At 42.8% G+C, this 13,709-nt stretch overlaps 1 protein-coding gene across 3 annotated transcripts in view; it reads left to right on the top strand.

The window, feature by feature from the left end:
- The window catches only part of PMS1 (PMS1 homolog 1, mismatch repair system component), an 89,111-nt gene extending 75,621 nt beyond the window's left edge, over positions 1-13,490 (top strand). For 2 of the 3 annotated variants that reach the window (XM_077830142.1, XM_077830143.1), the window contains exons 13-14: positions 4,070-4,230; positions 12,831-13,490. In XM_077830142.1, coding sequence (XP_077686268.1) covers positions 4,070-4,230; positions 12,831-12,995 — 326 coding nt within the window. In that variant the 3' untranslated portion in view covers positions 12,996-13,490. The remainder of the gene's footprint in view (positions 1-4,069; positions 4,231-12,830) is intronic. The other variant, XM_077830144.1, reaches the window with a different exon arrangement.
- The last annotated feature ends 219 nt before the right edge of the window (positions 13,491-13,709 follow it).

Below are 13,709 nucleotides of genomic sequence, written 5' to 3' on the forward strand. Positions count from 1 at the left end.
TGCCATATCAAACTGAGTTAAGTGTCACAACAATAGCATTTGCACAATAGCTGGTGGTCCATCTTTTCTTCGGTCTGAGCCTCAGATAGCAGCAATTGTTCTCTCAGCTTTGGAAGTGTTTGCCTGAGAAAGGTGTGGCTAATTCAGCAAATATGACTGGAGTATATACAGTTATTAAATCAGAAAGCTCTATATTATAAACTGGATATTAGAAGATTGCTGAAAGCATTTACACACTAAGTCCAAATATTTCCGGGAACAAAAATATAGTTCATTTCCTTTATGCAAAATTAAGTCAATTTATCTCTCATTCCTCCCTCTCCCCCACCCCTCATAGATTTCCAGTCACATCAGAAAGATATACACATACATTGTAAAAAAAAAATATTTCCCACCCCTCTGTTCATTCAGGTTGCAAACTAGCTGTCTCATAAGCCTTACTAGCCAGAGTTTACAAGCTGTGATGCAGCTTTCTAGCTCTCATTTTGTTTGTGATCAGAACTCTCATGGTGAACTCTGTTCCCACTGCCCACTAAATAACTAAGTTTCTTCTTTTTTGACACTTGGTATATTTGATGTTGAGTGGAAAAAAGACAACTTTGTAGGTGGGGCAGCTGAAAGGAAGCAGATTTTCATGGCCAGTGAGAGAAAATGCTCCAAAGTTCACCACGAGGGCTTTGTTTGAAAAGGGAAGAGGAACACTGGCAGCAATGAGAAATCCACATTTTTGGCCAGTTGAAAATTAGTCATTTGTTCACTTGGCAATATTTTCCTTGGAAATTGCACATTATTTCACAGAAATCACTTGCGGAAACTAAAGAGTCGATATTTGAATACTCCAGAATGTCTTTATACTTTGTCAAAAGCTTACATGTACAGTGAGGTTTAAGTGTCTTCTCACTTCCTCAGAGGTTGCCAAATTGTTCTTGCAAAGATTTACAGATGAAAATATTTGAATCAGTATACAGTATTCCACTTTTCAGTCTACAGAATATAACCACACTCAGAGTGGGTGTTCTTTTCTGCCTCTGCTGTATCTGTAGCTCATGGAAGTCATACTTCTCAGCCTTAGCTCGAGCTTTAAGAGGAATACACTGTCTGGTGAACTCGAACCCAAATGTGGATGTAGGGATGTTACAGTTGATAATTTTCACAGAGAGATTTGAGCACTTGGAGCTTACATTCAAAAGTCAAAATAGTTACTTACTATTGCAAAACTACTTTTACAGCAAAGTTCAACAGTTTGCTTATTGAAACTTATTGATAGGACGTACAGCCATGTTGAAGATAGACATACTAAAATCCACACTTACAAATACATAGAAGGTGAAAACATTTGGAATTACTTGGATAATATACACAAGAAAAATATGAGTATCAGGTAGCTATGGGATGCCATTGGCATCCTGTTCATATGTACCACTAAACATCTAGTTTAAGTCTCATGATTAGATAGTTGGTATTCAAAGGAACCATTCAGGCAGTTTTAGTTACATGTCTAGCCAGAGTCTGTGGCAAGGGATTGGGTATCTCTCACCTAGTAGCAAAGATGATATGCTTGCATAGGAGGGTGGTATTGTGTTATGAAAGGGGGTGTCTTGGGACCACAAGGGCTAAGATGTTAATGAAACTTTTGTTTATTGTTACAAAATTAATGAGTGGTCGGGAGTTTTATGTTACTTTATCTTTGGCTTACTCTTATTGTAACGACTACCATTCAAAATCTTTGTAACCTTTCATCAAGGGTACAGAAAGGAAAGACAGCTATAGCATTTGAAATGTAAAGTATTAAATAAGGCTTTCAATTTTACAATATTCCATTGCTCCCTTTTGCCTGAAAACTATTTTATAGGGAACCCCCCCTTTGATGGATTGTGTCCTTTTTCGGGCAAAAGAGAAAGTTAGTTGAAGTGGGCTGGAGCTGTTGTTGTTGAAGTCTGATCCCGTTAACAGTAAGACTAAACAAACACACAAAAGGGGAAAGAAAAGAATAGTAAAGGTAGAAAATGCAGCTTCTGTCTTTTGTGCTGACTCTCACTTCCAGCTTCCCTGCTGGAGAAACACGAGCACAGTGCACATTGTCTTGTCAGCCACTATAAGAGCTGGCAAACTTGTACCAGTGTCAGGCTGCCTCTCTGATCAGACGCATAACAATGTTGCAAAAGATGGAATTGTCTTGGCTGTCTAAGCCAGACTCTTTTGAGACAGAAGACAAAAGGAGCTAAGGAAGAAAAAATATAAGTCTCACATTCAAAGTGATGGTCTGGATTTAGCCGAAGCCAGTGAAGGTGAGAATGTCATTGGTTCTCTCTCTATGGCTCAATTGGGCACGACATCTCTCTGGATCAGGATGATGAAGGTCCAAGGATGTCATGGTGGATCCTGCGGTCTCAGGAGACTGTGGAGGTGCCAGCGATGATAGTTAAGCTTGTTCCTGTCAGCATGCACAAACTTCTCACTACCATTTAGTGACCACCAGGTAAATAATGTGCAAAAAAGGGATGGCAACCTCATTTGATTAATATTAATCCATTAAAACACATTTCTGTGATTTCAGCTGTAAACATTTCCTCCCATGTATAGAATCTTTCAATTTGTTGTTGTTATTAACTTGTGACCCCTCTTCACTGTTCTTTTAATTTAGGCTGCACTACTGCGGTGCTTCAGTGTAGACACTACAGTGATGGGAGGGGGGGGTCTCCCCTTGTTATATTTAATCCACCTCCCCAATAGGCGGTAGCTAGCTGTAACAGGGCATAGTAGGGGCCCCCTTGGTCCTGCCTCTGCTCCAAAACACACAAAAAGACCTGGCTCAGCATTCACCAGTGCAGTTTATTTCCAGAGTGCAATCCCACCACCTTCTCACCATCTACAGCTTGGGGGTTTGAGCCTTAAGGACTTCTCAATCTCTGTAGCCAGGAGGGAAGAGCTACCCCTCTCCTTCCATTCTCTGGCTTCCCCCTTTGGCTTCCTTCCCCTGAGGCTTTTGTGCAACCTCGGGCTAATTAGGCTGGCAGCTGTTTCCCCTTTGCCAATCAGGTGCAGGTTTCTCTAGGGAGTTCCAATCTAACTCCCTTAATTGGAGCTGGCATGACAGAGATCTGGCACAGGGGAATGGACTGAGATTGTCATGAACACTATTCCTTTGTGGGTCTGAGACAGATACTAGTAAGAGTAAGGTTTATGCCATTTATAGGGGATTTATTGAGTGGGAAATTAGGTGAGCAGAGGCTGAGCCTAAAGAAAAGAGAAGTTTATGTTGGGATGGAAGGAGGGTGCTTGGGTGGGGTTAATTTAATAGTAGGGTGGGTGTCTGGATTTGTTTAAAGGTTTGGATTCCCATGGTGTAGGGAGTTGAGTTTTTTTGCTGGGGTGTAGGTGGTTACATTAATAAGATGGTCTTTGCATCATGCCCTGGAGGTCCCTATTCAGGTGTTCAGTTGAAGTGGTGGCAACCCCTTGATGGATGTGGAGGGCCCTGTGGAACGGTTCAGTTGTGAGGACTTGGGTTCTTCAGTCTCTGTGGTAGTGGAATTCAATGGAAAGACTGCTTTTGATTTCAACGGGAATTGCATCTGTCCCAAATAATTGAGTTTGAGTTGGACGGATGTTTAAACCATTTGCATAGCAACTAGCATCAACACGCTGTTCATAAAAACAAATCGTAGAAGCTGAAATCATTACATATTCACCTTTAATTTCATTTGTTTTAATAAAAGCTATGGGATTACAATGCCTGCCCAAAGAGGAAATACTGTAAAGTGGTGTAAGCATTTAAACAGTTCTAACTGGGATTTGAACTAAAGTAAACTGTGGCACATGTGGTGTGAAAAGGCACTCATGACACATGATTAATATGAAACCCAGGAGGAGGTCATGCTGTTCATTCCAATGAAGGCAAAATTAATTGTCTTAACTGTATTGAATTCTAATGACTAGTTTACTAAGTGTTTTTACATCAGTTTTATTTTCATTTGGCTTATTCTGGGATATAAATCAAAACAGTGTGTAACATAGATGTTGTTTATTGATATCAGGAATACTAATTATTTTCTTTTCTTATTGCCAGGATATTCAGCTACAGAAAACCAGCTGGAAATAGAAGGAATGGCTAATTGTCTGCCATACTATGGTATATCAGATTTAAAAGAAATTCTGAATGCCGTGATAAACAAAAATGCAAAGGAAGTATATGAGTGTAGACCTCTCAAAGTGATAAACTACTTGGAGGTAAGAAATAGCTGGTTTGCTTTCAGGTATTGGTCATCTTATTTTTAAATAAACAGTTGAAGCCATTTGAAAGTCTCTCTAGCTTTCAGCATTAATTAAATGCAGTTCTATTCTGATGAGAGATTCATGATGATGAACAAGAAACAATAAAATCCAATATACTGTCTCTCAGTTGAATTGGCTAAAAGGAGTAAGAACATGTTTGTCACTTCAGTCATCAGATATGACTCTGAATACGCTCAGGAAGCATATTTCAGTAAGAAGGTACTCTTTTTATGTTGGCAGTTTTCAAAGAAGAAATGCGGTTTGAATAAATTAACTGTGACCTGACAAGACAGTATATAAAAACACTATAAAGAGGCAGTTTTCCAGGTTACAGTGCAGTCCCATCATAAAATTGTTTACAGTTTCCAGAAAGTGGTTGGTTCTTTTTTATGTATCACAGCCACAAATTCTTAACTCCTGTCAAGCTGTCTGGAGTGGCTCGAAAATGGATACCAACCTCAGGGCAGATTGTTACAAACCACAGCTCAAACCCCAAATTGGTTCTGCGTTCCATAATTAGCCTTTGCCAACCAAGTATCAAGTGTGGATTCCTGAAGCATTATAACAGCCTTAATATGGAGTCACAGACAGTCCCCTTGGGCACCCAGGCAATAGATAGATAATGCCTTACACCAAAAATCACAATAAGCAGGTTACTCTTAGTCCCAAAAGACCAGTCAGATACCCCAGGTCAATTGTACCTTAGATCTCTCACCAAAGACAACACTTGTAGCCAATCCTGTAATAAAATAACTAATGGTTTATTAACTAGGAAAAAGAAATTAGAGCTATTTACAAGGTTAAAGCAGGTGAACATACACACACAAATGAGTTACTTTTTGAAACCTAAGACTGTAATAGAAGCTGCTGTAATGCACAAGCTCTATATGTCCTTTAGGGCTAACCCAAGCTAAGCATCTTGGGGATCCCTTGCTTATACTTAGAAATATTGCCCTCTCCAAATGCCAAGCAGCATAGTGATACAGATTCTTCTGGTAGGCAATTTTTATTCCCTTCCCCCCCAGAGTTCAAACTGTGGTGGAAGGAAAGTTTGTGCATGTCCCCTCTTCATGGGTGGGTGTATGTGGGAGCAATCAACAAAGTCTTTTGTCTACTGATGTTCCACAATGGTTTGTCTGGTGTCTATGGGCCTTCTTTTGTTGGGCAGGAGATGACACTACTTATGGTAAACTAATTTTTCACACTTGATAATGCTTCTCTCCTGAATGTGGGGGTTTCCAATTTCATAGCATACACTTTTATAGTTACAAAGCAAACACTTAAATATTACCTGATAACACAGGATACAGATATTATAATGAAATTAATGTATGCAGCAACTCACAAGAATTTCATAAAGTCCAACAATAAACACTTCTCTATAAATCTAATTCCTATTTTAACAATAGTAACACACAGGTGAGCCAGACTGATTTCCAGCTATGCATTTATCATTGTTCAGTGAGGCCTAGGGGCCTCGGCATGAGCTGGCACCGGGACTGCCAGTGTCATAGCTCCACCATAACTAATCTGGTAATCATGAAATGATTTAAGGGATCAATTTAGGGAAAGTAGACCTACATCTAAAGTTTAAATAAACCACAGTGAGATGCACACAGTTTCCAAACAATCTGAAAGTGCACGGCTTTCATACAAAAATAAATAAAATTTCTACAATTCATGCAAAGAGAAAGTTGAGAGAGTAGAGATACAATAGAGGTAGATAAAATAATAATTAGGAAAAAGAACTTTATTTCTAGCCACTAAATTGAATTATACAAGTTTTAGTGGCATAAATTCAGGGATAATAATCTTATTTTTTAAATTTTTGTTTTGTTAGCTTCAGGGCAAAGGAAAGAAGGTTTCTTCCCCTCAGACTGTGGCATACTCATGCCACACTGCTTCTTAACCCACTTTTCCTCTGTATGCTTTTCCCATGGTTGCTCACCCTTGTGTGCCTTCCTATGGACAGCAGACCTGCCAGTGGACCCTTTCCACCTCCAGATAAACAAGGCAGGATTTGTCCCACAGTATTTAATCATTAGCTGTGTGTATATACACTCTCTCTCTCTCTCTCTCATTCTCTCTCTTTCTCAAACCCCAAGTTGACAAAGCATCTCTATTCAAGAAAGCACTTTAGCATGTACTTAAATAGGGGTGGACTTAAGTATATACTTCAAGTGTTTTCCTATATAGGGGCCTAAGATAGCAAATCTTCAATCAACACATTATGGAGAGGCAAGAAAAGTGACATAACACTGAGGGGAACAGTATATTGTTATATATTTCAAATTATCTAATATTCTATATATTGTTTGTATATGAAATTGTTCATGCTGAAAGTTGTCCATCCAAAGGGCCGTAACTACCTATTTGTGTATTAAACATATTGATAAGAGCCATGAATGAGGGGGATAGGAAGTAAGTGCACGCACAAGCACTGATGTTAAAAGGTCACTTTCCTTTGAATGACTAGCCTAATGGCTGTGGTTTTGTACTTGGATAAGCCATTTCCCATTTCAGTTCAGGGTTTTGGAGAACTGACAGGAACGGATGGGGAAGTGGACAAGCCTGCCTTCCATTATTCTTTGTCATCTTTCAAATCTGCCAAATGGCCCATAAGCTACCAAGCAACCAGCCTACTTTCTTCATCAAGTGGTGTCCCTGTGGGTGCTCCACTTCAGGTGTCGGTGCATCCTGGTACCGTTGATTGGAGATCTTCAGTAGCAGTGCCCAGTCAGAATGTGCATGTGCAGTTGGTGTCTCACGGCTTCGTTGAAATCTTTTTGGTGCACATGCATTCCAACCCCCTCAGTTCATTCTCAGCCATCCTTGGCTGAAGATGGAACTTGCGGCAGTGCTGAACCTCTTCCTCTATTTTGAGAGAAAATTAGTTTTAGTTAGATAAAACCTCCCCAGTTACTACTCTACCTTTAGATAGTTGCATAGAGCTCATTAAAAAACAAAACCAAACCAAGTTTTTCTTAACCCCTCTTCCCCCTTTGGGAGTGAACCCTGCTAACGTCTCATTCTTAGACCTTCTTCAGTGGGCCACATTAAAGATGCTGGGGTCTCCTGGTTTTAAAAAATGCGACTCTTGCAAGGATCCCATACCATGCTTGGATGGACATTCCCAATTTGTCAAATGTGTCGTTGAGACACACGTGCAACTAGTGTATCCACTGCAATAATCTAAAAACCAGAGCTCGCCATGACCAAGACCTGCGTTTAAAGATTATTCTGATGGAGAAATCCCTCCAACCCAATTTGGAGACAGGCAGAACAAAACCCTCTCCTAGGTGCTCTCCGACCAGGTCAGAACTGACAAGAGCATGGCTCTACCATCTCACGAGAAGCGAAAGAGAGCCTCGACCTCCACAAACAGGGAATTGGGCACAAAGAAATGGTCCCCAGCGAGGTCCTTGCCAGCAGTGCCAACTGCCTCAAGGGTCAGCACCTGTGACGTTCCCGGCACCTCCGGCACCGGGTATGTAGTGTAGAAACGTAAGGAGTCAAGGCTACGTCATGGCCAGGTCTCCTCCTTGGCACCAAAGGTGCCGATACCTGTGCTGGAGTCAGCGCTGTCCACACACATAGCCCCAGAACGGACAATGCCATAGGCACCAGCAACTCCACCAGTACTGACACACTATCTGGTGCCGCCATGGGGCCACCGGCACCAGCCAAGACCAAAGACAAACTGCTTAAACCAACGGCTTCTGACTCTAAATCCTTGGTGCCGCACACTCCAGCACAGACACAATTTCTAACGCATCAAGACATCTCAGTGGATTCTCCTCTACTCAGTACCGAGGGCTCACCCTTGATCCAGCCACCCTCTCCTACTGAACGCTCCGTCTTCACAGACAGTGATGGCAATGACCACGGAGACACGGTTTTTCCTCCACCCGACTTTCCTCCACCACAACTAAGACTGCCTCACAGGAACGTGCATCACAACGACCAACCCCACTTCCCATGGTTTGCTCCACCAAGGATGGGACCTCAACTACTATGCCCCATGCAATGGGCACTTTGGACGCATGGGCACCCTATAAGGCCCACTATTCCTGCACCTCCTCACCCCATAGAGCGCAGATCCGCTCTCCATCTGGATCCCCAATGCCATCCGTGTGAAGAGCCCGGACCTGACATGGAGTTGCCCAAACATAGCTCCTCTTCTTTACCTAATGAAGCCATCATGCCACCCCCACCAACTACGGCAGATGACTTCAAGCAATTTCAGGAATTATTGAAGAGGGTTGCAATCAGCCAGGACGTTCCAGTGGAGGAGGTACAGGAGAATCAACATAAGCTCTTGAAGATCCTCAAAGATTGCACTCCCCATAAACGATGCCAAAGTAGAACTGGCCGACACTATCTGGCAGACACCAGCCTCTGTCCCGCCAACATGTAAAAAGGCTGACTAGAAATATTATGTCCCAGCTAAGGGTGTGGACCTTTTATTCTCACACCCACAACCCAACTCCTTTGTGGTTGAAGTGGCTAACCATAGGGCTAAACAACCTCATTACTGGTCCATACCCCAAGAAAAAGACTTCAAACGCTTTGACCTCTTAGGTCGCAAGGTTTACATGTCCTCTACTCTCCAATTTAGAATTGCCAACTACACTGCTCTTCTCGCTAGCTATGACTTTGATCATTACAGCCAACTTTTTTAATTCACCTCCCACATCCCAGAGAACCGAAGAGCAGATTTTAAATTGGTCCTGGTAGAGGGACAGCTAGTATCTGGAATGGCGCTTCAAGCATCTCTGGACATGGCTGATATGGCAGCTTGCACCACAGCTACTGTGGTGGTGATGCATAGAGCCTCTTGTCTCTCCTCATCTGACATCCCTAAAGAGCTACAGACCAAAGTGGAGGATTTACCGTTCGACAGAGAAACTTTTTTCCTGAAAAACAGATGAAGTCCTTCACATGATGAAAGATTCCAGGGCTACCCTCCGAACACTAGGGATCTACACCCCTCCTTCCAAGAGAAAGAGATACCAGCCTTACCAGAGCAATACAGCTGCTCGCAGTCCAAGTAATATGACATTGGGAGGTCCCTCGGCAGGCCTAACAGAGGTCGAACAACCCAGTCAAAACAACCTATGTCCCACCAGTCGAGTAACAAACCGCAATTTTGAAGTCTTGGTTGAGGGTCTGAGCAACCAGTCCTTACCACCAGCGCCTACTTGCCCTTTTGGCCATTGCCTCCAACGCTTCCACCGCACTTGGCGAAACATCACACAGGATCGCTGGGTCCTGGAAATAGTGCAGTCAAGCTATTCCATCCCTTTATTTCGTGCCCCCCTACCCTTTCCGTCCCTCTTCAGGGACCCCTCTCATGAATACCTACTTCAGGAAGAACTCAACTACTCCTCTTAGGTGCAATGGAACAAGTTCCAATACAACACATAGGGAAGGGGTTTTACTCCCACCATTTCTTGACCCAGAATTAAAGCAGAAGATGATCACCCATTCTAGACCTGCGATGACACAACAAATTCGTCCGCTCCCAAAAATTCAGAATGGTCACGTTGGGCACGATAATACCAGTGCTGGAACAAGGGGACTGGTTCTCAGCTCCCGACTTAAAAGATGCATACTTCCATATCTCAATACACCCAACACACAGACGATTGCTACAGTTCATAGTGGGACACGACCACTTCCAATACAGAGTGCTCCCATTTGGTCCCTCCACCACACTGCGGGTGTTTTCCAAGACACTCACGGTGGTAGCAGCCCACCTGCGCAAATAGCCACACTGTCTACCATCGCTCTTTTCCAAAGGCTCGGACTGCAAATAAGCTGTGATGCCTACACAGCAAATAGAATTCATTGGGGCTTACCTGGACTCAACCCTCGCCAGAGCCTTCCTCCTGCAGGCCAAGTTCCTCACTATGAGACACCTCAGACACACAGTGTCCATCTGTCCACGGGTCGAAGCCAGAATGTGTCTGCAATTTCTGGACTACATGGCAGCTGCCACGTTCGTGGTGAAACACGCCAGGCTACACATGAGGTGCTTACAATTTCTTTAAGCACAAGATCATGATGCAACCCCACCCTAAATTTCTGCCAAAGGTGGTGTCCTCTTTCCACCTTAACCAGACAATACACCTCCCCACTTTTTACCCCAAAACTCGACAGAAAGCGGCACTTCATACCCTTGATGTAGAAAGGCGATTGCCTTCTACTTGGACAGAACAAAATCATTTCATAAATCACCTAGACTCTTCATATCTACTGCAGAATGCTCTAAAGGAGCTGCTATTTCGAAACAGCAGCTCTTCAAGTGGATCTCTGACTGTATTAGGTCCTGCTACCAGATCCACGACATTGAACATCCTGACGGCATCAGAACTCATTCCATTCGAGCTATGTCAACATCGGTAGCGTTCCTACACAACGTACCCATTATTGACATATGCAAAGCCGCTGCATGGTCATCAGACCATACGTTTGCCAAACACTACGGCAGCATACAAGTTGCCAGAGCAGACACTGTCATAGGTCATACAGTACTGGCTGCCACTGCCAAACCCACAACTCCAAAGTCCCCCCAACTATAGTAGGTACTGCTGTACATTCACCTGAAGTGGATCACCCACACGGACACCACTTGAAGAAGAGAAGGTTACTCACCCTGTGCAGTAACTGAGGTTCTTTGAGATGTGTGTCCCTGTGCGTGCTCCACTACCCACCGCCCCTCCCCTCTTCTTTGGAGTTAGACTTAAAGGACTCCATGGTGGAGAAGGTACTGAGGGAGTCGGAATGCGCACGCGCCAAGCAGACTCCAGTGCCTCCACGAGACACCAACTGCGCACGCTCGTCCTAACGGGGCACTGCTACAGAAGATCTCCCATCAACGGCGCCAGGACGCACCAACACCTGAAGTGGAGCACCCACAGGGACACCACTTGAAGAACCTCAGTTACTGCACAGAGTAAGTAACCTTCTGTTTTTATGCTGGATTTGGGCCTGTATGACTAGTTTTTTAAGACAAGTCTTGATGAACAGATTCATCAAGAGATTATCTATCTGAAACGGAGGAGAGCAGATAAGGGCATTTATAGATTCATAGATATTTAGGTCAGAAGGGACCATTATGATCATCTAGTCTGACCTCCTGCACAACGCAGGCCACAGAATTTCACCCACCACTCCTACAAAAAAAACCTCACACCTATATCTGTGCTATTGAAGTCCTCAAATTGTAGTTTAAAGACCTCAAGGAGCAGAGAATCCTCCAGCAAGTGACCCGTGCCCCATGCTACAGAGGAAGGCGATTTGTTGGGCCTGTGAACATTTCTGTTACAAGGAAAGATATTTCACAGCAATAACAGCAGTAGGCACGTAGAGAGACTAAATGGGAGATATAAGGCCTGCAATAATTTTAAAAAATCAATTGAAAAAAATTGATGTGGGCTTGAGGCCAGCTTGGTGGCCTAATTGCAGTACACTGCCAAATATGCAGTTCAAGCTTTGTCTTTGAACTCTACATTTGAGCAGGATGCTCTTTGCCTTTCTCTCCAGCTTGATGGCATAATGGCAGTACACTGCCGAGTAGGCAGTTCAAGCTTTGTCTTTGAACTGTACATTTGAGCAGGACGCTCTTTGCCTTTCTCTCCAGTGATCCTTGTTTGGCAGCTCCAAGGGGCAGTATTGACTACTAGTTCCAGAAGGAGTTACATTCAGACCTCCTGGCTGGAGGGAAATCCACAATGATGCAGAACCTTTCAGGCTGGGAGAAAAAGGGACGGCATCCCTGGACTGTGGGAGGGAGTGAAGTAGCTCAAGCTTAAAAATTCCTGAACTCATGTTCAGTTTTGTACATTGTGAAGGAAGGCAGCAGGCAAGTGGTGAGGAATACTGGCTAAGTAATATGATTAAAATACCAAGTCAGCAATGCCACTTTAAAGAGACCTTAAGGTTTTGTATTTTGTCAGCTTTCAATGAAATCAATAAATTAAGGGAACTAAAAAGATCAAAAGGTGCTCAGCATCTTGCAAGACTGGACCCTAAAAGAGTACAAACATGACCAACAGATTGGCAATACAAGTTAATTTCCAAAAAGAAAAGGAGTACTTGTGGCACCTTAGAGATTAACAAATTTATTTGAGCATAAGCTTTCGTGAGCTACAGCTCACTTCATTGGCAGCCGATGAAGTGAGCTGTAGCTCACAAAAGCTTATGCTCAAATAAATTGGTTAGTCTCTAAGGTGCCACAAGTACTCCTTTTCTTTTTGCGGATACAGACTAACACGGCTGCTACTCTGAAACAAGTTAATTTGATGCTATTCTTTCTCATTGTGATTTGACCTGATACCTTGCTTAGTACCTTGAAATGTCATGTAAGACTTTTGCTTAGAGTTGTAGTTTGGATGCTGGGGTTGAATATACTGGTAATAAGAAATAGATTTTACCACTAGGAAAGAGAAAAATGGAATATACTACTACTGCCTGTTGAGTTTATTGAAGTCACATGTTAATCTGATACAAGGTAGCACTATAAAATTTATGGGAGGGTTTCATCTCCACAGGGAGAAGCAGTGCGTATGTCTCGGCAGCTACCCTTGTATATGTCAAAAGAGGATGTAGAGGACACAATTTACAGGATGAAGCAACAGCTTGGAAATGAAAATAAAGGCTGTGTTCATGGTCGTCCATTTTTTCATCACTTAACAGATATTCCAGAATTTAAGTAACAAGCACAAATCCAAGGAAGTTATTCAGTAAAGTAGAACATTTTGTTTGGGTTTGTATTTCTTCTCCTTAATTTTGACCTGTACTCTGTATTGTCAGCCCGTTTTCTACAAAGTTTTTATACAGCAACTTTTCACTGTCTTAAGTTCAATGTCTTTTGTTTTTTAAAGTTCAGCTACTGTTTGTAAACTGTGAATAACGTACAGAAACTTATTTGCAACAACTCATTGCTATTTTTTTCCCATTAAGAATTTAGTTAATAAATGTTTGCAACTATCATGGTGTTTTTTCAGTGCATGTTACATAGTTTTACCTGTAGAACGTGTGCCTAACAACCTCTAGACCCCTTTAGCCTTACTTACTTAAGCGTATACCTCTTACTGAGGGTTAACTTACACTGCTTTATATATTCCTCTGAATCTGATCTAAATAATAGACATTCTGATTATCTTTCCCAGATCTGAAGAAGAGTTCTGTGAAGCTCAAAAGCTTGTATCTTTTATCAATAGAAGCTGGCCTAATAAACGATATTACCTCATCCACCTTGAGTCTCTAAACCAGGGGTGGGCAAACTTTTTGGCCCGAGGGCCACATCTGGGTGGGGAAATTACATGCAGGGCCATGAATGTAGGGCTGGGGCAGAGGGTTGGGGTGTAGGAGGGGGTGCGGTATACAGGAAGGGGCTCAGGGCAAGGGGTGTAGGAGGAGGCTCAGGG

Source organism: Eretmochelys imbricata, chromosome 11 (genome assembly GCF_965152235.1).
Source record: "Eretmochelys imbricata isolate rEreImb1 chromosome 11, rEreImb1.hap1, whole genome shotgun sequence".
Classification (NCBI taxonomy): domain Eukaryota; kingdom Metazoa; phylum Chordata; order Testudines; family Cheloniidae; genus Eretmochelys; species Eretmochelys imbricata.